General features: G+C 52.3%; 4 protein-coding genes across 7 annotated transcripts; 3 read left to right on the top strand and 1 right to left on the bottom strand.

Moving 5' to 3' along the window:
* Positions 1–161: 161 nt before the first annotated feature.
* Positions 162–13,555, top strand: TERF2 (telomeric repeat binding factor 2). Of its 4 annotated transcripts, XM_067536742.1 has the most exons (11): positions 162–372; positions 600–695; positions 3,918–4,048; positions 5,060–5,146; positions 5,473–5,619; positions 6,678–6,985; positions 7,986–8,384; positions 10,388–10,473; positions 11,282–11,334; positions 12,590–12,754; positions 13,304–13,555. In XM_067536742.1, the coding sequence occupies exons 1-10, from the start codon at positions 177–179 to the stop codon at positions 12,746–12,748; spliced, it is 1,662 nt and encodes a 553-aa protein (XP_067392843.1). In that variant the 5' UTR covers positions 162–176; the 3' UTR covers positions 12,749–12,754; positions 13,304–13,555. The 4 variants fall into 4 exon arrangements, with proteins under 4 accessions (XP_067392843.1, XP_067392844.1, XP_067392841.1 ...); XM_067536743.1 differs by having other exon boundaries at positions 8,142–8,384; positions 12,590–13,555; XM_067536740.1 differs by having other exon boundaries at positions 12,590–13,555.
* Positions 13,556–13,711: 156 nt separating this feature from the next.
* Positions 13,712–19,992, top strand: TMED6 (transmembrane p24 trafficking protein 6). Its single transcript, XM_067536745.1, has 4 exons — positions 13,712–15,409; positions 17,279–17,405; positions 17,721–17,872; positions 19,759–19,992. The coding sequence occupies exons 1-4, from the start codon at positions 15,101–15,103 to the stop codon at positions 19,990–19,992; spliced, it is 822 nt and encodes a 273-aa protein (XP_067392846.1). The 5' UTR covers positions 13,712–15,100.
* Positions 19,993–20,689: 697 nt separating this feature from the next.
* Positions 20,690–23,472, bottom strand: NIP7 (nucleolar pre-rRNA processing protein NIP7). The gene is made up of 6 exons (XM_067536746.1): positions 23,344–23,472; positions 22,714–22,838; positions 22,447–22,533; positions 22,071–22,209; positions 21,199–21,339; positions 20,690–21,062 (listed from the first exon to the last, which is right to left on the bottom strand). The coding sequence occupies exons 2-6, from the start codon at positions 22,767–22,769 to the stop codon at positions 20,943–20,945; spliced, it is 543 nt and encodes a 180-aa protein (XP_067392847.1). The 5' UTR covers positions 22,770–22,838; positions 23,344–23,472; the 3' UTR covers positions 20,690–20,942.
* COG8 (component of oligomeric golgi complex 8) lies at positions 23,150–27,284 on the top strand. The gene is made up of 5 exons (XM_067536739.1): positions 23,150–23,573; positions 23,957–24,164; positions 24,381–25,199; positions 25,571–25,739; positions 26,015–27,284. Exons 1-5 carry the CDS (start codon positions 23,239–23,241, stop codon positions 26,299–26,301), a joined length of 1,818 nt encoding a protein of 605 aa, XP_067392840.1. The 5' UTR covers positions 23,150–23,238; the 3' UTR covers positions 26,302–27,284.
* The last annotated feature ends 132 nt before the right edge of the window (positions 27,285–27,416 follow it).

Below are 27,416 nucleotides of genomic sequence, written 5' to 3'. Positions count from 1 at the left end.
GGGAGGCGTGGGCCGCAGTGCATGCCGGTCGCTGTAGTCGCCCGCCCCCCGCTTCGATCGCAACAAGAGGATGAGCGCGGCTGGCCGGCCGGCCGCTTCCGTCGGGGTCGCGGGCAGCGACGGGATGGCGTCACTTCCGTCGCGCCGTGCGCGTCACTTCCGAGCCCTGGCGCGGGATGGCCGGCGGGCGCGCGGGGCGGGGCGGCGGCAGCCGGCGGGGGCCGATGGCGGCGGGGCGGCGGGCGCTGGGGCTCTGCGCCCCCGAGGAGGCGGTGAACCGCTGGGTGCTGCAGTTCTACTTCCACCAGGCCGTGGGCGCCTACCGGGCCGGCCGGAACCGGGACTTCCGCGAGTTCCGCGACGTCATGCAGGGTGGGGGGGGGTCTCGGGGCCCGCCTGAGTGGGGGGGTTGAGGACGGCGGGGGGATGATAGCGGTGAGGAGGGGGGGGGATGGTGGCAGTGTGTGGGGGGGGGTGTCTCTCGGGACCTGCCTGGGGGGGGGTGAGGACGGCGGGGGGGAGCTCTCGGGGCCCGCCCGTGGGGACGGGCTCTTTCTGACTTGGGTGTCCCTAGCTCTCTGTCTTCTCTCTCCCCTCAGCTCTGCTGCTGCGGCCCCTGTCAAAGGAGCCGGTGATCTCCCGGCTGCTCCGGATCATGCAGTTTCTTTCAAGAATCGAGGAGGGCGAGAACCTAGGTATGGCAGAGAAGCCCAGTGATTTGTTTCGTTCTTGGAACTCAGCCGTGTTCCCCGAGTGCCGTTCACCTCACCGCATTGCTCGTGCCCAGTGCGGTGTAGGATTTCTTCTTTTCCTTCATGCCGCTTTTCCTGGTGAGGGTCGTGGCAGCAGCATGGAGAGATGGGAGGACCAGACCTCCCTTTCTTCCGCAACAGGTTCCAACTCCTCCTGGCGGGTTCCCAAGCAAGCCGGGAGATATAATCCCTCCAGTGTGCCCTGGGTCAGCCTCAGCCTTCCCCTAGTGGAACGTGCCTGGTATAGTTCCAAAGGAGCCTACCGGTGCCCAAACCACCTCAGTTGGCTCTTCTCGATCCAGAGGAGTAGCGGCTCTAATCTGAGGCGCTCCAGCATAGCTGAGCCCATCTTGGAGAGTCAGTGCAGCCACCCTGTGAAGATGCTTCATTTCCACCACTTGTACCCACTATCTCGTCCTTTCAGTCATTACCCAAAGTTCATGACCATAGATGAGGATGGGGATGTAGACTGACCTGTAAACAGAGCTTCGTCTGAAAGCTCAGCTCCCATTTAACTACTACGGATTGATACAGTGCCCGCAGCACTGCCATTGCCACCCCAATCCACTGATCAGTCTCGTGCTCCCACTTAACATCAATCGTGAACAAGACCCCTAGATAATAAAACTCTTCCACTAAGGGCAGCTGATCCCCCTTCATCTGGAGAGAACACTCTATTTTCTTCCAGGAAAGAACCATAATGTCCGGTTTGGAAGTGCTGATTCTCATCCCAGCTACCTCACACACAGCAACAAAGCATTCGAGTGTGCGTCAGAGATCACAGTCTGAGGAAGCAAGAAGGACCACATCACCTGCAAACAGCAGAGATGCCAACTCCGAGTCCCCATACTAAAAATGTTCCCCAACTCAACTGCACCTTGATAGCCTGTCCATGAAAATCACAAACAGGAGAGGGGACAGGACGCACCCTTGGCAGAGTCCAACGCCCACTTTGAACGAACATGACTTAATGCCAAGAATGAGGAAACAACTCTCATTCTAGGAATAGGGGGACTGGATGGCATGCAGCAGTGGCACCTCATATTTCTGCAGCATTTCCCACAAGACATTTTGGGAAATGTGGTCATAAGCCTTCTCCAGGTCTACGAAAAAAAGGTAGACCGGGATAGCGAACTCCCATGACCCCTTGCTTATCTGTGGGAGAGCAAAGAGTTGATCCTTTGTTCCATGTCCAGGATGGAAACTGCATTGTTCCTTCTGAATCTGAGGTTCAACTAATTGGTGTAGCCTCTTCTCTAACACCCTGGCAATAGGCTCTGTCAAGGAGACTGAGGAGTGTGATTCTCTTCTGTTCTCCTTTCTTAAAGATTAGGACCACCACCCTGGTTTGCCAGTCCTGAGGTACTGCAGCTGCTTTCTTTGCAACATTGAAGAGGCACGTTAACCATGACATCCTGACTTTGTTCAGTGATTTCAACATCTCCAGGTGAATCTCATCCACCCCTGCTGCCTTACCGCTGCGAAGTCACTTTACTGTTTCTGCGACCTCATCAACAGAAATAGATCCGATCTCATGAGGGGTTTCTGGCACTGCCTCCTGAGAGGAGGGCATGTCCACCAGGTTGAGAAGTTCCTCAAAGTGCTCCTTCCACCTCTCAACAATCTTCTCAGCATTTCATCACCCTTGCTGAGAACATCCTGGGCAATGCCTCTTAAGGTGACGAATGGTTTGCTGAACACACTTGAGGCCAACTGGTAGTCATGGGACTATTTTATTTAAATCACTTTTTACCTACTGGGAAAATGAACTACTCTACTTGAATTTTTTTAAACTGAGGTTCAGGTTTGGATAGAACCCTCCAAAACTTCTTATAATTCCTTGAAAAAAATCTGCTTGAGTTTTTCTATTTATAAGGGTCTCTTCTGCAAAGGAGATGGCATGGGCCTGATGATAGATACGATAGTGTGTCTGATCAAACTAGTTAAAAATGACTCTTCTCAAAGGTCTGTTAATGTGCAGGGGAAACAAACTGGAGAAGTAATTAGAAGTTGTACTGGGGAAGGATAGAGAAGTCATTTTCACTCTTTTCTGTTACAGGAATTGAACAATAATAGGTAAAACTCTCAGACTGAAGAATGATTTCTCTTTTCCTGGTTAGCATTGTCACTTGAAGGCAACATGTGGGGGTAAACAGCAAACATTCTCTGTTGCTAAAAGCCTAAGACCCAAACTAAGTTTTTGATTTTTTTTAAGAAAAACCTGGCTTCTTTGCAGGGATTCTCTTTTCCATCTTTGTCATTTAGAACAAAGTTACTTGCACTTTCTTTTGCAAACAACATATAATAAATCAATTTCATTCTTCACTTCTTCTGTAATAAAACAAGAACATAATGTTTGATTGAAAACACTGTGGAGAAGGCTTTGTTTTTACTTTCAATTGGAATTAAAAAGTTAAGTAAAACAACCACATATCTCAGTCTTAGATCTAGTTGTAATTGAGCAAAACTTAAACTTGGGGAATCAAATTTGATCTGACAACAAGGTATTTTCATTATTATGGCAAGAGCTTTAATTTTGAGTTTCCTGATATTTATGAATTGTAACTTTTGTTCAAAAACAACGAGAGTCCCGTAGCACTTTAAAGACTAACAAATTTAATTTCTTCAGGCATAAGCTTTCATGGGCTGTAACCCACTTTGTCAAATCTGACATCTGCCCACGAAAGCTTATGCCTGCAGAAATTAAATTTGTTAGTCTTTAAAGTGCTACGGGACTCTCGTTGTTTTTGCTGTGTACAGACTCACACGGCTACCCCTCTGGAACTTTTGTTCAGTGTGTTAATTCCTGATTTTTCTCTTTTATGGTGTATGCAACATGAAGTAAAGCAAACTGCTCCATACACAGAGCTCACAATGTTTAATTGCCTGTAATTTCACTTTATAAAACTTTCAAACTCCCCAAACATCGTGTTTCTTTTTTGAGGACCTCACAGACCTTAGACAGTTGTTCTTTCAGTTGAATTGTATGATCATAATTGTTTTGTGTGTTCTCTGTTGTGTCAGTTACTGCAGCATTAGTGGCCAAACTGAGCAAATCATAGCCTACCTGGCTTGGCTGCTTCCTGTGGAGGATTACTTGGGCCCAGGTCAATTTGTGTGTCTGTTTTAAAACCAATAGTAATGAATTGTTTCTTTTCATTGTAGATTGCACCTTTGATACAGAGTCAGAGCTCACCCCTCTTGAATCGGCGATCGGTGTGCTGGAGCTGATTAATACAGAATTTCCTGCATCTGTGGTGGCAATGGAATCTGTTAGAAAAATGGTGAAGGAAGCTGTAAGGGTCAAGTTCTCCTTGTCCATTCAAACAGTTTAGATTTTTATAAGCTGTAAATCTAATTTTTTTTAAAAGGCTTCCTTTACATTGAGGATAATTGTCCCTTCTCAACTCTTCCCTCTCTCACTTGCCTTACTTCCTGGAGCTATAAATTGTTAGGAAGACAGTAACCCAGCAGGAGCTGTAACTCTGTTAAAGGTGCACTGAAAAACAGAAAATGTCTTTTGCATTTGCCATTTTCTCTGTTGAGTGTTTTAAAATATATTCAAAATAATGCATCCTTTCTCCTTCTCTTTGCTAGAAGACCTTTTAAACGTAGAACCAGAATGCTCTTAGAATCTAAGAATCCCTCCTAAAAACTTGCTATTTTAACTAATCATCCCCTGCAAATTAGGCTGTAAAGTTTGTATGTATAATATGAGTAAAATGTAATTGATACTTTATTGCATATTATACTACAGCAAACCAACCTGAGGCTACAAGGTATCTGCCAAGTCTCATCAAAATGCCTTTGGCACGTTTTTTCCTATATCCACACACTGTCTATCTTCACTTGTGAGCTCTTTGGAGAGGGGCTGTGTCAGCTTGTTTTAGTAGAGAAATGCCATGTAACTCTGTGGTCCTGTAGAAGGCTACTTGTTTGTTCAAAATTAAGTCAAAGAAATCTAATGAGAACTGATGGGTTCTCAAATTTCAGGGATGTTCAGTAAAGTACTTACTCTAAATGTACATGAATTGGATGGCACCGTACAAATGAAAATCAGATAACGCAATCCTTAAAATCATAACCTTGCATTATTGGAATTGTTAGAAGGGCACAGTAGGACTTCAGGTTAGCAGCTTATTGAGGTATTTAGTGCAAACATTTATTTCCATGTTACTTGGATCGTGTTTGGAAGCAACGTCATAGGCTTTGCTTGGATATTGCTTGTGCTGTTTGTGAAGCTGACTTAGGAGATATGGTTGAATTGATGCACATCCGAAAACTGAGATCCTCTTTTTCCTCTCTAGGCTGTTATCATTTGTATTAAAAAGAAAGAGTTTGCTAAAGCCTTGAAAATTTTGAAAAAACACATGGCTAAGGATCCCAGCACCCAGGTGAGTTTGATTATGAGCAAGATGTGACTTTTTGGGGAGTGAGATGAAGTGTCTTGTTGATTGTGCAATACATTCCCAAACACATGTTCCCTTTTCTTTGTTTCTGTCTGCTGTTACCATTGTGTTGTAGGGCCCTGAAAGTGAGTGTAGTTGACGATGCTGAAATAGACTTTTTTGTCTTTTGCTTCCTAATTTAGATCAGTGTAAATTAGCTGATAATCTTGTAGTGTCAATAGGGGAAGTCCTCTCTCCACCCAAACCTCAGCTCTTGAATGTATAAGTTGTATAATTTGTACATATTCAGAATGTTCTTGTCTCTTTACTAGAAACTGAGGACACAGTTGTTCAGCATTATCCGTGAGAAGAATTTGTCTCATCCCATGATCCGAAATTTTTCCTACAAGACTTTTCAGCAGAGGGCGTTCCAGTTCTTGGAGACCTACTTGGAGGATTCAGAGCCCTTTCTCTTGACAGTATGTGTCTGCCCTGGCTACCCACATCTCAGCCTTACTCCTGCAGTCACCCCCCCATGGACTGCAGGAAAATTGCATGAGATGCATGTCACCTCTGATCCTTCCATGTTCTGTTCAGCGGATACACCCTTAGGTCTCAGGATTCCAGTTGTCACCTCTTTATAGGCAGAGTCCCATGGCGCTCTCTCTGCAGATCTGGAATTTAGGCTTTCAGTTCTCTGTGACTGTCCCAACGGGTCTGACCTAGCTCAGCACCCATGGTTTTGCTCTTCTTCTCAAAGGACAAGGACAGTAGCTTACTGGTGACCAGCTAGCCTTCACAAAACAAAGTACATTTATTTAAGAACAAAAGTATTACAGAGGAAAATTTATCATAAAAACATAAAAAGCCTAAGTGCACATTGACTGTAGGAGTCAGTCCTTCAGACCCCAGACCATTTCAACAGGGCTTCCCTCTTGGTTAAAGGTTTGTGTGAGTTTTCAGGTCAAGAACGAATTATTGTAAAATCCCCTGGTGTTATACCAAGTTGGTGGTGTTTACCTGTCCCAGAATGTGCAGTAATCCCCTCCACTGATTGTAGATCCTTGGGGAAGTTTGGTAATCCTCTGTGGCTCCAGGTCCAGCACTTAGGAGTTAAAAGGGCCTTGGACTGGTGATGTGGGGGATGGGGACCACAGTGCCCCCTGACCACGGGGCCCTGGGTGGTCACCCATCCATAAAGCTGGCTCTGACCCCCCAAAAAGTGGTGACCTCTCCCCACACCATGCTACCCTCCCGTCTGCGTTACCTGCTGCTCTCTGGCTGCCTAGTTCTGAAGGCAGTGCCTTGGTCAGCAGCAGTGCAGACGTAAGGGGGGTAATACCACAACCCCCTGCAATAGCTTGGCGACCCCTCCTCTTTTGGGTTGGGACCCCCATGGTTATAGCACCCTGAAATTTCAGATGTAAAGATCTGAAACCGTGAAATTTATGATCTTTAAAATCCTATGACCATGAAATTGATTAAAATGGGCACTGAATTTGGTAGGGTCCTAATTACTGCTTTCTTCCTGTCAAAGATAGCGAAAAAGACTTTGAATTCAGAATATATTGATGAAACTAAGCAGCTGGCAACAGCTCCAGACAGTGTGGAAGTCGCTAAGCAACCACCAGTGGTGGCTCCAGACAGTGTGGAAGTCGCTAAGCAACCACCAGTGGTGGCTCCAGACAGTGTGGAAGTCGCTAAGCAACCACCAGTGGTGGCTCCAGACAGTGTGGAAGTCGCTAAGCAACCACCAACCACGGCTCCAGACAGTGTGGAAGTCGCTAAGCAACCACCAGCCACGGCTCCAGACAGTGTGGAAATGTCTTCAAAGGACTCTGAGAGGTGAGCAGCTGTTGTGATGCATTAACACTTGGAGAGGAACGATGACCACAGGTGGTGCATGAATGAAGTTTGGTGTATTTCGCTTCTGAAGTGTAGCACTCTGCACCTCGGCAGCTGAAGTTTTTGCCCTGTGCCCTGCAGGTGTGCTGCCCCAGGGACTAGTACTTCGGGGGTTTTCACCAGGCTGTCTAGCTCTGAATTAAAATGTTCATCTTTTTTCTGAAGGGGACCCTGGTGAATGTTTAGACTAGAGGTCCCCAAACTGTGGGGTGCACCCTCCTAGGGGGGCCCGGAGGAATGCTCAGGGGGGCGCAGCAGGGCCTGGGCCAAACTTTGGAGGCGGGGAGAGACTGCCACCCAGCCCCACTCTGCCCCAAGCTCTTCTCTGACCTTGGCCAATGGGGTCCAGGCCCAGTCCTCAAGGCTCCTACTAGGGGTCCCCTGCTGCCACGGCCCCATTCCCAGGCTCAGCCCCTGACCATGGCCCCGCTCCCAATCCAGCCCCAGTTCTGTGTGTGTGTGTGTGGGGGGGGTGTTAAAAAGTTTGGGGACCCCTGGTTTAGACTCCTAGGAAAGGAAGGTGTCCATTGTGACCGATGGTGGATGAAAGAGGGCATTATGTTTACAGAAGGGTTTTGATGCATCTGTGGTTCAGAGGACATAGGTTTGTTCAATGGCGTGGAGCTTGCCACTCTTTGGAGGGATAAAAGAGATGGATGCTTTCATGATTGTTGCTGTCTCTACCAAGCAGTAGTGGCGTCTGTCTTGGAGGAGGCAGCTCACAGGCACTGCAGGCAGGATGGCACATGACACTGAAGTTCTTACAGAAGGGAGATGAATCAGTGCCAAGTGGGAATGCCCTGTGTGGTGATGGATCATCTTGCAGGCATGATTGTTTGCGATGAGGCAGAGTGAGGGGAGCAACTGTGATTTTAGTGAAGTAGAGCCTTGTATTGTTGAAATATTTGATGTAACCTGCTTAGTTTAATTTATTTTATAGGCAGCCCCCTGGATCTGTAACCACATATGGAATTTCTGTTCTGAGAGAAGCTTTCAAGACCTTGTCAGATTCCCAAGATTCTGATGCAGCCTTTACCAAACTGGATGAAACAGACTTTTCTTTCCCCAAGCAATTGTCCCCTTCTGTATCCCATAGAATCAAGAGACCGAGAGAAGAGGAGAATCCACCCTTGGAGATCTCTGGGACCTCAGACATTCCTAAACCACCCCCAAAGAGTAAACGCTTGTTGACTATAAGCAGACTGATTATGGAGCAGGATAGCCAGAGCACTGAGCTGAGTGAGACTCCAGACTCATCCCAGGAGTCAGTGGTGTCTTCTGCATCCAGGAATCATGTTCAAAAGCCACATGTTCAGCCTGTGTCTTCCAGAAGTCCCAAGTATGAAGCCCATTTGTGACGCTATGTGTGCTAACACAGGCGCAGTGCTTTGAGAATGTATTGCTAAAATTGCTACATTGACAATGCAGTCAGTACAACCTTAGCAGCACAAAACCAGAACATTAGAAATCCCTCCCTATTGGAAAATATGGGAACGGGCAGTTAAAGTACATGCTCTATTGCCTTGTAGTTCATACATGTGGTTAGCAATTTGGGAAAATTCACCTCCCACATTCCAATAACCTTAATGCTGACCCTTAACATCCTTGCAAACTGCTTCTCAGTGTAGGCATCACAAATATACATCTGTGTAAATCTGCCGTTAGAGCTTGGAAAGAGTTTGTAAGTATGTTTTCTGGGACAAAGTAAAGAAATTTTTCACATCGGCGATGAAGTTAAACCATGTATGAATTTTAAGAGTAATAGAATATTTATGTAAGTTACCTTAATTCTTCCATGCTTGTTTTGTGCCTTGTATATGTTTTATATCACTTAGAATAGTAATCTTAGCTGTGAGTTAAAGAAGGGGCAGTGGATGGTTGTGTGGGAACAAAGCTTTGTCTGGGGCCAGGCTTCAGAGATCATGTTTTCTGCAGGACTTGATGAGGGTGTAGCAGGGTTCCCTTCTCATGCATCTTGGAGTCTGTGTAGATGAGGACTTCAGCTTTTGCACACTTAAGGAGAAGCTGTGGCTTTGCAGGAACAAAACAGCAGGGAATTCCCTTTCCTGAGCAGTACTTGAGTTCCCCAGGAGAGATGAGGCACATGGGGTAGTTCCATAACGTTCTTGAACTTAAGAGTTCTGCAGAATACTGATCGCAGAGCAGACTCTGCTGAGCTGCATAACATTTCATGCCTGAAAAGAGCCTGGTTCAGAGTTCAGCCCGTCAGGGTTTGTGTGCTTAAAATGTTAGGTGCCAAAGCACTGACGTGCTTGGAAGTTGGTCACTACAAATGCCAAACGTGGTGCAGTTCAGTAGGATCTAGCTGTTCCCAGTGCTTGCAGAGCACCTAAGATTGGCATGTTTCCAGAGCCCCCAACTGCTTGGCTCTCGCTGCCCATTGTTGCTGGCTAAGATCCTATCACGGTTGCAATGCTTTACATGGCCGCCGTGCTGATGGCCATTGGTGACAGAAGTTGTCAACTTTTGCTTCAGAAGTTCAGCTTCTCCTACCCAACTGCTTGTGCACATCTGTGTGTGAAAATGCGTGCATGGTGTGGAGGTGCTGGGAAAGCTTGAGTGTGCCACTAACAACAGGGAGCCTTTGTTATCATGTCATTGCAAGTAGATTCGATTAGTTTTAAAATTTCAGAGTATTTAAAATACACCTGAGTTCAGCTGAACCTTCTTCATGCAAAGAGCTGAATGCATGCCTGAGAGTGAGAGACACAAGGAACATAGTTGGTTTGGGACCAGCTGGCCATGCTAGCAGTAACAATTTAATAGCAGCCTTACGGAGCAGGTGACTCTTGCTCAGTGCTCCAGCCCCGTTCCGTTGTCTGTTTCATCCACATGCACAGCACCATCTTGACAGCTCAGGTGTTTGTATCCGTTTCCAGCAACTGTTTAATTGTTACACAGATCATTCTCCGTTGCTTCTTGCGTGTTTGATATGGAGATCTGTCAAGGTCCAAGGAGAACCTACTGTAGTTATTAAAATGGCCCTGGGTGACTTTGAATGCTGGATGCACACACGACACTCTTTGCCCACGAACCAGTCCTCACGACTGAGAGCTCAGGCCGGGCCGGTGGACTAAGATGCATGCGCTGTGCAGGTGGAGTAAGCTCTCGTGTTTCCCAGTGCTGCATATTGGTCTTAGTCTTGAGTCACTGGGACCAGCGTGGTCCTGGACCGTTTCGCCAGTGTCCTCTAGGTAATTAGTAAGCTGCTCTGTGGGCCTTTTGGGTGTGTGATTTAGCTGGGTGCACTGACTGTCTCTTCAGCCTTCGTTTATCAGGCTGGCTTGTTGCAATTGAAATGTGTGTGTTGTGTGTTTTCAGGCCGGTGAAGGCAAAATGCAACACCTCAAATGAGCAAGAAGAAAAGGACACTTGGAGTGAGGAAGATGAGCTCTTCCTGAACGAAGGTAGGTGTACATGGTCCCAGCCATGCTCTTTGCCCTTGGGCACTCTGCTGCCTTGAATACTTGACAGAAACCAAAAGTCTAGAAATCCCATAAACCAGGGAAGCTTGGGACCATGGTCGGTGTTTATAAGACTGCAGAAATGCAGATGGTGTCCTTTCTTGGATAGGCTCGAGCAATGGAACGCATGTGAAGTACCCTCTCGTTACAATTTCAGACGTGAGATGAAATTACCCTTCCTCATTGTCTGCTTTTCTAGTTTGCGACCCAGACCAAAGGCAGTTCCTTCCAGTTAACAGCTGTCGAGTGACAGATCAGAGTTTGTTGCTCATTTCAAGCGGTGCAATTAATCATAGCTAAGACTTTTTTTCTCTCCTGGATGCTGTTTAACATCTGGGACCTCCCCTACTGTGGCCTGAACAAGCTTCCATTTATGAATTGGGATTGCCCTTGAGGAGGCTTTTCAGCTCAGGCTGTCTTTGTTTCCCTAGACACGTTCGCTAACCTGAGACAAAATCTAATTCCTTTTAGATGCAGTCTTAGTTCCTAGGTTTCTTCAGTTATATTTCTTGTGAGGTAATCAGAGCTAGGATCAGAATGACCAAGTGTCCCTTCCATTCATGGAATTGTAGAAACGAGAGGAAGTGAAGACATTTGTTTCTGTTATCCATGACCTGGCCACAGGTGTTCTCCTTGTCTTCATGCTGCTCTCTCCCAGTAATCTAACAGGCTAAAGCCAGTCTCACTTGGAGATGTGTACACGGCAGAAAGTGAATGCTGAAACATAACTGTCCTTGCATTTATTTTTCAGGATCCCCTGGGAGAAATAGCCACAGCTCCTCAATCTGTGGTTCCAAGAAGCAGGTAATGTAGCGCCTTCCCAGCTCCCTTCAGCATGATCTGAACCCAGAGCAGGGCAGTGAAGGGTAGTGAAGCAATGAAGCAAACAGAAAAGGTTGGGAGGGGAAATTCCTTTTGCTGTTCAGAGATTTCTTCCTTAGCAGCTGGTGTCAGTTCAGTTAAAGAGTCCGAGCCATTGATGCACACTGGCTGGAGACCTCTCCCAGATGCTACACTGACAGGTGGTGATTACTAAGGGGCCGGAGTACTTTGAACAATGCTGGTGTTATCTAAGCATTGATCTTGCAAAAGGGGTGAGTTGGGTTGCATGGATCTTTAAATTGAGAGGACCTGGCTTAAGTGTCTCCTCTAGAAGCCAAGAAAGTGGTAGTTGCGTAAAGTACTGTGTACTGCTTATCTTGCCTGGCATCTGGTTCCTGAACCGCTCAGCAGGTAAGAGAGCTGACTGGGCGGAGAACCAGAACACATCCTAGAAACAGCATAATTGCTAAATAACCACGCAGCTCACATTGAATTATAAATACGCTTTCAGGAGGTGCCAGGTTGGTGACTTCTGAAGTGAATCCTCCTTACTTGCCCCCTTTTGTCTGATGCAAATTGTTTGCCGCTGGGTCCATCAGGTTTTCCATGCAGTGAAGAGGCATGACGCATGTCAGTGGCACACATACAGTGGCAACATTTGCATTGTCAAGCTTCCAAAATGCAGTCCCTGCAGTAATCACCTCCTTTCTGCCAAGTGAATGGCTGTTCACTTTCATGCTACCTGTCCATCTTTCAGTGCTTGTTTTCCTGTGATTCACCTCTTCCCTTACACTTGGCCTTCCGTCACTGAAATTCAGTGTACTCCATTGCAGCACTTTCCTTCCCTGAGCCCCGCATAGTTAGTTCTCTTTACTCGTACGGACGTTGCACAGGGCATGTAACTTCCACAATATCTCCATGATTATCACTCTTGGACCCTCAGACTAACTCCTGAGAATCTCCTGTGTAACGTACCCAGTGGTTTGGGAAACAGAACTAATCCTGCATGTCAGCTGGAATCCTAGGATTTTCCCTGTGTATAACCATTGTAACAATTCTCTTGGACTGGAGGGACCACTGGGAACCATTTGGAGTTACTGACTGGGTCTCCGGCTTCTTACCGTTTTATAAGAACATGCTGATATAATGAGAACCAAGGAGGCTGAGCAGCCGCCAGTGCCGAGGTGATGGGCCCTGTATCTTAACAGTAATGGGACTCCTTGTCCTTCCTTTGCAGAGGTGGACAGTGCAGGAAAGCGAGTGGATCAGAGAAGGAGTGGAGAAGTTTGGAGAAGGGAAATGGAAAACGATTTGCGAAAAGTTCCCTTTTGAGAACCGCACATCAGTGATGATTAAGGATCGCTGGCGGACCATGAAAAAACTGGGAATCCACTGAAACCAGGTGTCGAGGAACTTTTAGAGTGACACACGCTCTCTTTTCTCTCCAGAAGATGGACCAAAGCACCAAGTGCCGTGAGAGGAAGGTTGTAGCCCCTTCCTGGCAGTGTGATAGAAGTGATGTGGAGAGTTGTTGTGGCTGCTTGGTAGAGCTGAATGCTACAGCTGGAAGATGCAAATTTTAACTAGCGTTTGGGAAACCTTAGTTCTTGCATTTAACTCGAGTCACCAAATTTAGATCTGTCTCCGTCAACAGAAGCAGTGTAGCCTGAGTAACTATGGAAGTAGTCTTGTAACAGTGCTACAATACTGATGTTTTATAGATGTTCAGAAATAGGCAGGACTCTGACCTCTGTTCTCATCCGGCAGCCTTTGCCCTGTGTGGGTTAGAGCTGGAACCTGAGTGGACTGTTGCTGGGGTCTCAGCTTTCTCTACTCAGGTCTCGGATGAATGGCAGGGTAATCCTGTCACTGGCTGTTTTATCTGTTTTTTAATTTTCTTAAACCAGTTGTGAATCACTTGTCTGATTGGCTTTCTTCATTTGCTCTTCAGTTCCGCCCAGAGGAGAAAGCTGCAGCATAGCCTGAACTCTTGCTGAGTTGCAGCAGCAGAAGTCTGGTTTTCTGGCAAGGTGGACCAGCATTTGTTTCCACATTTCTCTGCTGTATGACTTTTTGTGTTCTGAGTGGGGTGTTCTTCCTCCAGATTTTTTGATGCTATAAAAATAGATGTTTTGTCTTTGTGCTTGTTAGTTTCTAAAATGTTTGGAGCCAGCTGTCACCGCGTTAAATGTTACAATGTTCAGTTGGTTTGACTTTGTGTTCTTTGAGTTGCCTCTTTCCTTGTAAAATTCCCTCCTTTCCTCCCTGTCTGTTTCCTGGAGTAGTGCACTTCCTCTCAGAGGTCTCTGGGTATCTTTGGCAGGCACCATAACATGCCTTGCCTTCTAGTGCCAAGTCAGATCTATGTCTGAACCCATCATCTGTAGAATAAAGCAGTTCCTGTCTTGGATATATCACTCACAACAGATTTGATTTGCCTCTCCCCAGCATTTCCTCCCCAGCTTGGAATATCCCTGGGTCAGTGGCCTAGCAACAACTTGATGGGACACCCTGGTAACGACCAGATTTTCATCCTGCATTCGCTCCCTGAGCCAGCTGAAGCTGGGAGCATCACATCAGCAGCTAATTGGATTGGGAGGGTCAGAGGCTCGGACCACTATCCAGTGGGTGCTGCTGCGTATTAGGGACAGGGAGAGATGGATTTCAGAGGCACTTATATATCCTCTTCCCCTCACTCCCACCCACACTAATGCATTTAATTTGCTTTGCTTCTAGCTGCAGAAACCCCACAACAGCAGGGTTCTTCAGGCAGCTTCTCTAATCGCTGGCACTGGGTAGAAGTCCCTGTTGAAACACCTGCTTGACTTTGCTGTATCTTTTGGCAGGTGAACTTAGGGCTGTCTGGATACAAGTGGCCAAGTAACCTCTTCAGCCTCGCTATTAGCCAGACTCTCTCTCTCTCCCTGCCCCTTGCCCTGCTTATTTTATATTTTCTTCTGTTGCTCTGATATTTTCCCCTGGGCTTGAATGGCCTGGCTGTGACGTGCTGCCTTAGCCATGTCTCCCCTCTGTAGTCGTTCCATTCGGGCCAGTTAGCATAAGCCAGATTAGTAGGTGCCAGTGGGAGAAACACGGGATGCTTTCTGCCTTGTGCCATGCTGGGGCATGAGAATAAATAGCATCCCACATCTGACTGTAGATATCAGCCCTTCGCTTCCCTCCCACTCTATGCAATAGAGCTCTTCCCAGCCAGCGGTGACCCCTTTCCCATTTACACAGTGCAGACATTGCCCCGGGCTCCAGAAGGGAAGAGAAGATGGAACGGGACACGTCTTGCAGCCCCCAGACACAGTGGCAGCATGAAGTATTGGAGGGTATAGGGTACACATCCCATGTAGCCAAGTTCCTGGGTCTTCTGTGGTGTGTTGTTGCTCTGTGATCGGTGCCTATGTTGCTTGTACAAAATAAAGTTTCTAGGAATGTTTTAACACACACATCACTATCCTGGAGTCTGTCAGCCCAGGGTGTAGGCTGTAGACAGAAGTCTGAGCGCAGGGGGTCCGAGCACCCCGCCTGTCCCCAGAACAAGCAGTTCCTGGTGACATTTCTTCAAAGCTGACTTCAGGGCTTTACAAAATGTTTCAGACTGTTCCACTCTAATGGGGACACTGCACAGCTGCCCATCCAGGCCTGGTAATTGCGCTGAGGTTACCTTGAGGAGTTGAACTCCTTCCAAGTGCGCGCTGATATTTGGATAAGTGCAGCTGTGCTGTGAGCTGAAGGAAGAATGTTTGAGGAAAGCAGGGGAGTGAGGAGTGAAGTTAATGATTATCCCGTGCTGCTCTGCCCCAGCCAGAGTGGTGGAGGCTCAGAAGGCAGCATGGTCCCACTCTTCCACTTGGCTGTGATTGTGGGGCTGCTTAGTGTACCAGGCCCAGCCGGGAGCCGCAAGACTGAGCCTCTGAGTGGCTCCAGCGAGCAGCCTCTCTTCCGGGGAGCTGATCGCTACGACTTCGCCATCGTCGTCCCTGCAGGGGGCACGGAGTGCTTCTGGCAGTTTGCACATCAGAGCGGCTACTTCTACTTCAGCTATGAGGTGAGTGCCCGGGGCCGGTGTGCTGGGGAAGACTGGCAAACATAGGCTTCCAGCTCAATGGAATTCCCTTTCCACAGCCAGACAGCTGCAAATCCAACAGACGAATCGCCATCGTGGGTCTGTCTTGTCTGTCATGGTCTCTGGCGATGGCCAGTCCCAGCTGCTTCATTGGTTTCTTTTCCCTGAACATGGGGTTAGCTCAAATAACCACCTCAAACTCATTAGCCAGCCTGTCTGTCTCCCCTCAGACCTCACCTTCCTGTTCGGTTAGTTCAGGGGAGCGCCAGCTTCTGGGAACGTAGCGCGCTCCACACCGAGTCTAAGGATTCTCTTTCTAGGATCTCTCTGACTAAATTTCTTTTAAACTCCCCCTTCCTGAAGGGTAAGGCCTCACCATGCTAGTTCCTGGTATGCGCCCCTTGCTTGTATTGTGGTGACGCTTTGTGTCTCAACTAGTGATTACTTCCGGCAAATCCTGTGTTTTGTGTTGGCCTAGTCCAGAAGAACTTCTCCTTGTTCTCTAGAAGGTGCTACTCCAGAGGTTCCTACGTCCCTTTGCCTGGTGGTAGCAGAGGGGCGAGTGCTAGTGCCAGCACTTGGTGCTGACTGGGTCTTTGCTTGGCGGGAGGTACCACAGTGTGTGGAATCAGTGAGGCACTAACAGCAGAAGACCTTCATTTTCCTTTGGGGGGTGAGTGGAAGGCGCATGGGAGGTCTCTTGCTGCATGGTTGTGTTCACTTCCCGCTAGTGCTTGGTATTGGGCTCCCGCCTGCGATGGAGCCCTCCAATCCTCTTCTCTTGCACCCTGTTACTTCCCAGCTCCTGTTTACACAGGGCCGATGGGAGTAGAGTTTGGAGTTTGTGCAAGGCACTCTGATCGCTACGGGCCTTTATCAGCAGCTCCCTTTCTCCATGTGGCGCAGAGCCGTGTGGAGCAAAGCAGCTGTGCTGTAGGCGGGGGGCTGGAGCTGCTTGAGGATTCTGCAGATGGAGCGGGTGTTCAAGCCCAGGGTGCTGCTGTTTTGCAGGCGATCTCCACCACCTTTCTTTCCACCTGTTCCCCAAAGCGGGGGAGGTGTGTTTCCGGGAGTATTTATTGCTGCATGTGTAAAGGGCGCAAAGGGCAGGATTGAACCATGACCCCAGGGGCTGGCTGTATACGTAGGGAGAAGAGAATCCCCTGCCCAGAGGGGGAACACATTCGGGGAGTGGGGGTCTGCCCTGTGCTGGTTAGATCTGTACCGGACTTGGTACAGCTGTCAGTACGCAAACTAGGAATTAAAATACCAGGTGTGATGCCAACCTCCATTAGAAACCCCTAAAGCAGGTGGGGAGAGGAAGGGATTGTGGGAGAGGAGAATTACTGTACAGCACAAAACCGGGACAAATCCGCCGTGTCCTTGCACTGAGGGGCAGAGGGGGATGCAGAGTCAGCAGGTTCTCCCTGCCCCAGCCTTCCCTTCTGCGCTTGGGTCCCTAGAGTTACGTCTAAGTGCACAGGAAACCGCTTAGCTGCCAGAGAGGGAAGCTCCTGTCTTTCACCCTGCAATACTGCAGAGTGGCCCTGCAGACACGTCCCGTTCTCCCCGTGCCACGGACGGGAACAGAACCACACAGCCGCACAGTGTGTGGTGAGCCAGGACTTCCCCAGTCCTGTGCTTGTCCCACCAGACGGTGCCTCTGCACAGCCTGTCTGGGCCACTCAGGAAGCTGCAGCCCCCGTTAACTCCTGGGCACCCACGTGAGGTGAGGTTAGAGCAGCACAGTTAGCTGGGAAGTCCCCGGGACCGTCAGTCAAGTTTGTTGCTTGCTAGGGCTCAGCGCTTCACCCAAAGTTCCCTCTTCTACTCCATGTCTCTTGGCTTCAGGTACAATGGACTTCAGGAATGGGACTTGACAGACACGTCCTGGCCACTGCAAATGACCCCGACGGCCTCCATCTGGGCACTTCTCAGGATGTACGAGGACAGATCAACTTTCCAACCAAAGAGACAGGTCCTTGCCGCCCCTGCTACCTCCCTGACCCCCATGAGAGCTGGACTACACAAATCCAATGGCCGCCTGCAGATCGTTAACATTCATGATCTAAGCCACAGGCCTGTAGATCCTGCTAGACGCAGCCTGTGTGATACTGAGCTCAGAATTTAGTTATCCAGGCAGCCAGGCTTTTCTGTATCTGTTAAGCTCTGAGACTACGTCTTTCTGCTGCCGAGGGGGGCAGAGGGGAGCTGAGTTGAGGATTTGGCAGCCAGACATCTCCCCTAGCAGCTGTTGCTTTCATCTCACGCTTGGAACCACTTCTCTCTGCAGGGTTTTACCAGCTGTGCGTGAGCAATCGGCTCAACCACTTTGGGTCCGTGCAGGTTTACCTCAACTTTGGTGTGTTCTATGAAGGCTTTGACCTGCAGAACTCTCCAGACATGGACAGGAAGAAGATGAATGACACACTGGAGGCCATCGAGGTAACGAATGTTTTATTTGCACTGTAAAATGCCTTGGAATAAATGACGTGGCTGAGGCAAGCTCAGATGGGCATCTTGGTTTTGAAAATGAGGCAAGTGGAAGTAATTTGGGAGCTAAGGTGAACTGCTGCTCCCAGGGGTGGCAACTGGAGCAGTGTTAAGCCAGTCTGAGACGCTTGGCTCTGGAGACAGCCACGAATAGGGTGTGTCACGTGCCGGAGTGCAGTCCAGAGCCGAGAGTGGCTGTGTCACCTCTGCCCTCTAACCCTGCGTGCCTCAGCCCCAACCTGGGCCACTCAGCCACCAAAACAGCCTGCAGCAGGTCATGCCCTGCATGTCTGTGTAGCGCTGCAGCTGTGACCCCAGCAGCTTGTCAGCAACAGTCCAGTCACACGCTGGCTTCCAGCAGCTTTGGTCACTGCTCGCAAGGTGACCCCCACACACGCCCAGTCCTGCATTTCCCGCCGGGCGTGTGTTCTGCATTGTCCAGCCCTCTCCTGGACAACACAGGTGTTAGAGGTCCGTTGCCCCTGTAAGGGGGTAGTACTCAAGTTCGCTACTTGGAGTAACCCAAACAGTTCCGTTTAACCACAACACTGGGTTAGTTTTGATTTAAAAAAAACCCAAACAAACCAGGTTTATTTAATTACAAAGAGAGACTTTAAGTGAGCACACACACACAAGGCATTCAAGTCAGAAATGGCTACAAGAGAACTGAAGATAAAACGCTTTCTTGTAGCTAAAACTGAACAACCTAGACTTGGTTAAAGGTAAAAAGTCTTCCCAGCAAAATTGCTGACCAAATTCTCCAGTAAGTCGAAGGGCTGGTTCCTTAGTCAGCTGACAGCGAGGGGGAGAGAACTTTGGGGTCTTTCTGCCCCCCACTTCTATAGTCCAGCCACCTTTTGAAAGGGTGCCTTCTGAGAATTATCCCTCCAAGGCAGCGACATGGAGTCGGGTGGTGAAGGTGGCTCCATGCTCTCTCCTTCCCTGTGGATGCTGAAATGCAGCTATGCCTTCTCTCCTGTCATTTCCCCCTCGTGCTGGCTCAAAGGCTGTTTACTTATATCTAAATTGAGGTGTAAACACACATTCCTGCCCTGAGGATAGATCTGTTTAACGACTTTTGCCTGCTCAGGGCTGTGTAGATGTGAACATGTGCGGACATGATCATGCTGGGGCAATTCATAACTACAGATGTTGTTGCATACACTTCACCGGGATATTACTGACCAGCCAGTTATCAGTTTCTAAATGATCCCTCACCAGGCACAGATTGAAGAAAGATGTCAGTACTAGTGTGTGAATACAGGGGTGCTTTTGGTCACAGTGGGGTTGTGAGAAACAGGAAGGCTAGTTTAGGGTGAGGTCTGTGTCAGTGGGCGTGTGAATGTGGATGGGGTTTGCTGCTGGAGCGCTGGGTGGAATGTATCAACAGGCTCCACTCCTGTTCCCAAAACACGCCTCTCCTCATTCAATCCCAAATAGTGAAAGGTCTCTTCCTGCAGGCTCTGGGGGCTTCCATTCTTCCCCACATGGGTTCTCATAGGAATTTAGCCACTGCCAGAGGAAACATCAGGTCCATCTAGCCCAGTAGCCTGCCTCTGACTGGTCAGCACCTGGTGCTTCACCAGATGGTGCAAGAAACCTGGCAGGAGGCAGCTGTGGGATAAGTCCCTTCTGAAGGTTTCATCCCAACCCCCACTACTAGAGATTGGCTTCAGCACTGAAGCCAGAGTTAAAGCTTGTCCAAAACCATCAGCACAAACAATATCCAGTGAATCTTGCCAGGTTCTTGGCCTCAGGGATATCCTGTGGCAGAGAGTTCCACAGTCTAATCAAGGGTTGGGGAAGGGTTTCATTAACTGTCTTTGTGCTTATTGCAGGCGAGCACCCGCAAGCTGCAGGACCATGTCTTCCACATGTGGCGCTTCTATAACTTTGCCCGCATGAGGAAAGCAGCCGACTATTTCATCCTTCAGTCCAACTATAATTATGTGAACTGGTGGTCACTGACTCAGAGCCTTGTCATCGTCCTCTCGGGTGTCCTGCAGCTGTATTTCCTAAAGCGGCTCTTCAAGGGGCCAACGACTACAGCCACAAACAAACCGAGGTGCTAAGGCCTCTGGTTTACACCCCTGCTGGACCGACCAAAGGACAGGCACCCTAACACCACAGAGCACCCTAAACTCCACTTCGTCCTTTCTCTCTCCTTCCCCTCTCCACCAAAGAAGGGGAGCTCCTACCTGTGGAAGGAGCTGGGCTGAAACATTTTTCAGGTACAGAATTCCCTCAGTGCCGGAGGGTACAGCTGGCTTGTTATCTTACCTTCATTTCCTGCTGGCCTTCCACCACAAGACCCCTTTTTAGGGGGAAGGAGAGGGGACTTAACTGCATTCAGTGGTGCCTGGGGCTAGTCTAAGGCCTAATCTGCCCGAATGGTGTAACAGTGAAATGGCTTGAAAGCTTTTTATATATTCTAAATAAAAAGCATTCATGGTGGGAGAGCACTGTCCTGTCTGACGCCACCCTTCAGGACCCATGGCTGGTCCCACGGCCACAGGCATTAGACACACTGTGGTGGAAACCAATACCCACTTCTGCTGGGGAACAGGGCAGATACAACCCTGGGGGAGGGGAGGATGCACTTTGTTCCTGTTGACGGACACAGGCGTGTTCCTCACTCTTCCTCTAGGTTACCCATGCAGGCATGGAGGGAGCTGTATGGTTGGAAAAAGCTGCCTTCAGAGGGAGAGCCCCATCGCTGCTCCAGTGAGGGCAGCGAGCGAGGGTCAAGTATCTGAGCTTTCACTAGGCCACGCGCCATGATTTTTATTAGACAGAAAAAAAAGTAAATCCGTCTCCTCTTCAGGCTGGGACACGTAGGCCATAGAGCTCAAGACAGTCATGGCTAAGTCACGGGTAGCCTGGCCTGTAATCATCCACAGCAGACTACAGCCCCCCACAGCCGGAGAGCTCCCTTCTCTGCACTGGGTTCTCCTTTCACAACAAGCTCCAGTCTTTCCATGGGCATCTGAGTCCTCACAGCCTTTTTGCTGCTGGCTGCCCTTTAAGTCAGTGTCTCTTCATGTCGCACATACTCCCCAATGTCAGCCTGGTGAAACACGACGATCGCCATGGGGTCCACTTTCCGGCAGTCCTGGGTGGACTTTGCTGCTACTCCAAAGCCCTGAGAAAATAATAAAGTCAGGCGGGGTAAGAGGGCTGGCTGTCCACCCCCTACTGCAGTTGTATCAACACCACCCTGCTCAAGGCAAGGTACCCACCCGCCATTACCCACACCCCCTACCGTCACCGTCACTTACCAGGGGAACATCAGCCATGGAATGCACCACCACCCCCTGGTACTGAGCTGTGTTCTCGGTGATGCGGCCTAGCCCGGATTTCAGCACGTGGTTCCCGTAAAGGAAGGACTGCTCTGCACCCGGTTTCACCCACACTTTATACTGCAAGAGAGAAGGATCCTGCCTGAGGAGCTACTTCAAGATGATGAACAGTCACTCACCCAGATCCTCAAGTCGAACTTCAGGCTGAACCGACACGGTTGTGCCTCCTGCACACTCTACACTGGGCGCAATGGTAGGGGGGGGGATATCACCTGCTGGGGCCTGGGAGACAGCTGTACTCACAGTGGAGACAGCAGGGCAGAGCTGCAACAGTCATCTCTTTCCTGTTGCTCTTCACACAGCTATGCTGGGGGAGCAGAGGCTGAGACCAGCAGGCAGTAGTAGTGGGGAAGGCCACAGGGAGCAGATGACTTCAGGCAGGTCTGTGGGTCCCCAGCAGAGGGTGAGGCAGAAGGCACATGCTTGAGAGTGGAGAAAGCTCCAATGCCCCAAGGAAGAGGGAGGGAAGCAGTAGCACTAAATATCTGTGGGTAGCACCCAAAGACCCCAACCAGGATCAAGCCCCCCCCGAACTGATGTATGAAAGAGAATCTCCGGGCCCTGACGGGCTTACAAGCAAGAGAGAGACAGGAAACGTAACAGCACATGAGCAGGGGGAAGATTGGTCCATCGTGGTTACTTACAGGGTCTGGGGGAGGGGGGTCTGCACCCCTGTAACGCAGACATTCTGCACCCCCATCCCACCCAGGCGCCCCCCAGCAGCACGGCTGCGCATCAGCAGGTAGGTGAGCCAGGAGCAGGTCGCTGGCTGAAAGAGCGAGCGCTCTCACCTTGGCATAGGGGGCGAGATAATCCAGGGCCGTGATGTGGAGCCGGAACTTCTGGCTCTTGGTGAACTTCCCAAAGCAGGTGCCCAGCGACACCAGCTTGTCCCCGGGGACGCTCGTCGCCACCTTCAGGAGCCTCTCGCTAGGAAAGAGCAAATACAGCCGAGCTGTGAGACCTGCCCAGGGACCACCACACCTGCCAGCCGGGTCTAGCCAGTGCCCGCGCCCGCTGCCAGACAGGGGCACCGAGGGGTCGGGGTCCGGGCCCCGCCCCGTGCAGCCAAGGAGCCCAGAGGGGGCCCGAGCCAGGCCCCCCCCCCCCCCGGGACACCCAGGACCCAGTCCGCCCTTCGCAGCCCCCCCCCCCCGGGACACCCACCTGACGTAGTAAACCCGGTCCCGGTGCAGGCGGAAGCAGTAGGAGCCGTCGGGCCGGTCCACCAGCAGCTGGATGTTCTCGCCGATGCTGCGGGGAGAGAGACCGTCAGCGCCGGGCCGGGCCGGGACACCCTGGGGGCCACTGGACCCCCCCCCCGCTCCGGGCCCCCCCCCCGCTGCCCCCCACCCCGCTGCCCCCCCCCCGCTCCGGGCCCCCCCCCCGCTGCCCCCCCCCCGGGCCAGGGCCCGCTGCCCCGCCCCCCCTCACTATTTCGCGAGCTTCTCGAACAGGGCCCGGGTCTCCTCCTCCGTCAGGGGCCGCATCTCCGCGCCGGCCGCTCCACGTGGGGGGGGGAAAGGAAGGGGACAGCCCGGAACCGGAAACAGCCCTGCCTGGGAACAGTAGAGTCCGTCAGCGACATAGAGCGTCCCAGTCAGGGGGGTGGCCAGCATGCCCCGCTCGTGCCATAGAGTCCGGGCGCCCGCCCCGCGCCACAGAGTCGCCAGGAGGCACGTGTAGAGTGTCCCCCCCATGCCATAGAGTCGCCAGGAGGCACGTGTAGAGTGTCTCCCCCATGCCATAGAGTCGCCAGGAGGCACGTGTAGAGTGTCCCCCCCATGCCATAGAGTCGCCAGAAGGCACGTGTAGAGTGCCATAGAGTCGCCAGGAGGCCCCCCATGCCATAGAGTCGCCAGGAGGCACGTGTAGAGTGTCCCCCCCCATGCCATAGAGTCCCGCCGCACGTGGCTAGCGCGTCCCCCCGGGTGGCGTGTCCCGGACCCGGACCCGGAGATGGCGGCGGCCGGCGGCGGCGCGGCCCTGGAGGAGGCCAGCCTGCTGGCCTGGCTGTTCCGCGGGGCGCCGGGGCCGGGCCCGGGGCCGGAGCTGGCCGGGTACCTGGCGGAGCTGGCGGGGCTGGGGCTGGAGGCGCTGGGCCGCGAGCCGGGCCGCCTGGCCGAGGAGCGGGCGCTGGGCGCGGCCCACACGCGCCGCCTGGCCTTCGCGCACTACAAGACCTTCATCCGCTCGGCCGAGTGCACCGGCCGGACGGGCCGCGGCTTCGGCGGCATCGAGCGCGGCCTGGCCCGGCTGCTGGGCCGGCTGCCCGGCTTCCAGGAGAGCTGCCGGTGGGCGGGGCCGGGCCGGGCCGGGGGGGCTTTAAATGGGGCGGGGGGGAGGGTCGTTTTATCCGGGGGGCGGGGCGGGGCCCGGGGCGACGGGGGGGAGGAGCTGGAGGCATCGTGGGCGGGGCTGGGGCCGTGGCGGGGGGGGGGGGAGTGGGGCAGGGGCCCCGGAGCGATGGGCCCTGGTGGATGGGGGGCGGGGCTGGGGATGATGGGGCAGGGGCCTAGAGTGATGGGGGGAGGAGCTGGAGGCATCGTGGGCGGGACTGGGGCCCTGGCAGATGGGGGGCAGGGATGGGGCTGGGGCCCTGGGCACTGGGGGGCAGGGATGGGGCTGGGGGGCAGGCCCTGCGGGGGGCCGGGCTAAGTTCTCCCTTGTCCCGCAGGGCCTTCATGCGGGACGCCGAGGACATCGCCTCCAGCCGCCGCATGAACAGCCTGACCCTGAACCGGCACACGGAGATCCTGGAGATCCTGGAGATCCCGCAGCTGATGGACACCTGCGTCCGCAACGGCTACTACGAGGAGGCGCTGGAGCTCGCTGCCTACGTGCGCCGGCTGGAGAGGAAGCACGCCTCCATCCCCGTCGTCCAGGTTTGTCCCACCCGCTGCCCAGGCTCGCGGGGACCCGCTGCCCCTGGGCACAGGGTGAGCCCCTCATGTTGTGGCCGGCATGGAGTGCTCCATGCAGCGGGTGGGTCTTGCTCTGAGAGGAGTGTGTTTTGGGGGGTGGCGATTGGAGTGCCGGTTTGGGGCCTGAGGCCGTGCTGGGCTGTCTCCGAGCTGCGGTCTGTCTCTCCCTGGCTCTAGGGCATTGTGGATGAAGTGCGTCAGTCAACACAGCTGATGCTGAATCAGTTGATCCAGCAGCTGCGCACTAACATCCAGCTGCCAGCCTGCCTGCGTGTCATTGGATATCTGCGGCGCATGGATGTCTTCACGGAGGCTGAGCTGCGCATCAAGTTCCTGCAGGCGCGGGATGCCTGGCTGCACTCCATCCAGGCCTCCATCCCTGATGACGACCCCTACTTCCACATCACCAAGACCATCGAGGCCTGTCGCGTCCACCTCTTCGACATCATCACGCAGTATCGGGCCATCTTCTCAGATGAAGAGCCAGTGCTGCCTCCTGGCGAGCACGCGGTCAATGAGAGCGCCATCTTCCATGGCTGGGTGCTGCAGAAGGTGTCACAATTCCTGCAGGTTCTGGAGAATGACCTCCAGCGGGGGGTGGGCGGCCGCTTTGACTCACTCCTGGGGCAGTGCATGTACTTTGGCCTCTCCTTCAGCAGGGTGGGGGCTGATTTCCGAGGCCAACTGGCCCCGGTGTTCCAGCAAGTTGCAATTGGCACTTTCAGAAAGGCGGTTCAGGAAGCTGTGGACAAATTCCAAGACGAGATGAACTCCTACACGCTGATCTCTGTTCCTGCTGTCCTGGGCAGCACCATCCCTGTGGCAGTGCCAACCACCCAGCCGGGAACCCTGCAGCCTCCCATGCTGCTGCTGGACTTCCCACCTCTTGCCTGTTTCCTGAACAATGTTCTGGTTGCCTTCAATGACCTGCGTCTCTGCTGTCCTGTGGCTCTTGCCCAGGATGTGACGACTTCCCTGGAGGGGGCCCTTGGCGAGGTGAGGCTCCGGGCGGGTCACTGCGGTCTCTCTCTATTTCAGCTTTTTGCACTGGCTTGTCGGGATGCGGAGGACAGATCCTGCTGTTCCTTTCTGTACCCATTTCCTGTTGTCTGACTGAGCACCTTTCCCTTTCCTTGCCCATTCGCCCTACAGTCGGGCAACTGAATGGGATGCGGGGTGCAGTATCAGAAGGCCCAGAAGATGCATCGTTAGGGCCAGGTGGTGGTAAGTGGCCAGTCCCATTGCTGGGGGCAGCATGGTGATGTGGGGCTGTCTCTGGGCCGTGGGGCTGCCTGGTGCAGTTGCCCAGGTTGTGGGATGAGGAACTGAAGATGCTCGCGCGTACGCGCTCTCTTTCTCTCCTGCAGGTAACTAAAACGATCCTGGCTTTTCACCGGGCAGAAGAGGCGGCTTTCAGCAGCCGGGAGCAGGAGCTTTTTTTTCAGTTCTGCACAGCGTTCCTGGAAGACCTGCTCCCCTATCTTAACCGCTGCCTCCAGGTCCTCTTCCCCCCAGCCCAGATAGCACAGACCCTGGGTAAGAGTTCTTTCTTCCTTCTTCAAAGACGTTTGAGGGAGGTGCCTGCTCTCATGTGAAGCCAGGACAGTTCTGCTGAGCAGGGGGGTCCCAGGGACCCCTATTCTTGGCCCCTTTGCTCCCCTGAGCACTTTGCTCTGGTTGCCATGGGAGATCCATTGGCTGGAGTACTCAGAGCCCCCCCATGAAGTTCAACAGTATGGAAGGATCTGTGCCTGAGCAGGTCCCTTTGGAGGTGGGCTGTAGCTGGGTTAACTCTCTGCTCTTTCGGCCAGGTGTTCCCCCCACGCAGCTGCACAAATATGGCAGCCTCGGCTGTGTGGATGTGAACGTGATCAAGGAGCCACTGGCCTTCATCCTGCCAAAGGTAGAGGCCATGTTAACTCCAGCCGAGGAGAAGGAACTGGCCCAGGAGGGCTCAGAGCCTACACCAGCCCCAGGAACTCCAGGGCAGGAACAGCGAGTGGAACCCCGTGCGCAGCCGCCTCCTGTGGCGGGAGAAGAGAGCAGCATGAACGCAGCGGATGTCCTGCAGCTGGATGCCCCAGTAGCCACAACCTAACACGGGCGGGGACTGCCCCAGTTCGCCCGCAGGGACTGAGTCTTGAGTGAGCCGGGGGGATTCTGCTACGTAGCAGCCCTGCTCTAGAACACGGGCACTGGGGTTTTGGGTGTGGGTGGAGACGAGCAGAAGCCTGGGCTGCGTCGGCTGAGGGGGCCTGTACAGAGGATCATAGCCTGCAGCCTCTCTACCTCCTTCTGCTGCACCGTCACCAGCCAGTGTGGAAGGCAGGGGCTGGCTAGGGCTGTGCAGGTCTCTTGGGCCGGGCTCTCTAACGCCTAGAGTGTAAACAGGGAAGTGAAGGGTTTCTGAGGTGGAGAGCAGGTGCAATGATGTACATAACACGGAAAGAGGCTGATCAGTGCATAACTAAAGTTCATTACTCTGGGCTGCAGCCGCCTCCCCCACACGGGCCCTGCCTGCCAGCGGCTGCTCTGTGCCTACCCTGCCGCGGTGGGCTGTCCTGCCCCGTCCTGCCCCAGCAGAGCTCAGCTGTAGATGATAATCACAGCTGCTGAGCTGCTGCTACCACCTGCTGTGAGCTCTGGGCCCAAACCTCTGGTAATCAGCAGAGAGAAAAATCAGTGTGTTTTCATCAAGAACTGCAGCCTGCAGGGGGGGCAGTGGGAAGATGCCGGGGGGGGGGGGGGCAGCTTGTGCTGCTGGGGGAAGATGCCTGTCTGCCTCTGGTTTGTTTGTTTTCATGTAAAGAGAATAAATGGAAACCTGGGTTTGGGGAAGCTTCCATGGGGTTATTGCAGCACGTCTCTAACGTCCAAAGCTCCCTGGGGTGGCCTCTTGCCCCCTGATCCCCCAATTGTATGTGGGGGCGGCTGGCTCCTCAGCCCAAGCAGAGGGGATGAAGGGCTGCTAGTGGAGGGAGTAGCGCAGGCCTGGGGTTTGCAGGAAAGTGGAGGGTGCGAGGCAGGGGTCGAGAAGGGGGGGTCCGTGGGTTTGCCCCTGTGCCCTCTGCGGGGGTTTCCCTGTGGCTACCAAGGGCCCATGAGACCGTCCTTTGCGAGGTGTTGTGTCATGGGCAACCTGGGGGGGGAGGAGGCAGGCTGCAGCAGATTTAGCCCCTGCCGTCCATGGTGTCAAGGGGCGTTACACCCCAT

Source organism: Emydura macquarii, unplaced genomic scaffold (assembly GCF_026122565.2).
Source record: "Emydura macquarii macquarii isolate MOO-44397 ecotype Brisbane River unplaced genomic scaffold, CSIRO-AGI_Emac_v2 contig_3647, whole genome shotgun sequence".
In the NCBI taxonomy this organism is placed as follows: Eukaryota; Metazoa; Chordata; order Testudines; family Chelidae; genus Emydura; species Emydura macquarii.
The sequence above is the reverse complement of the archived record's forward strand: the minus strand, read 5'-3'. Positions and strand labels throughout refer to the sequence as shown.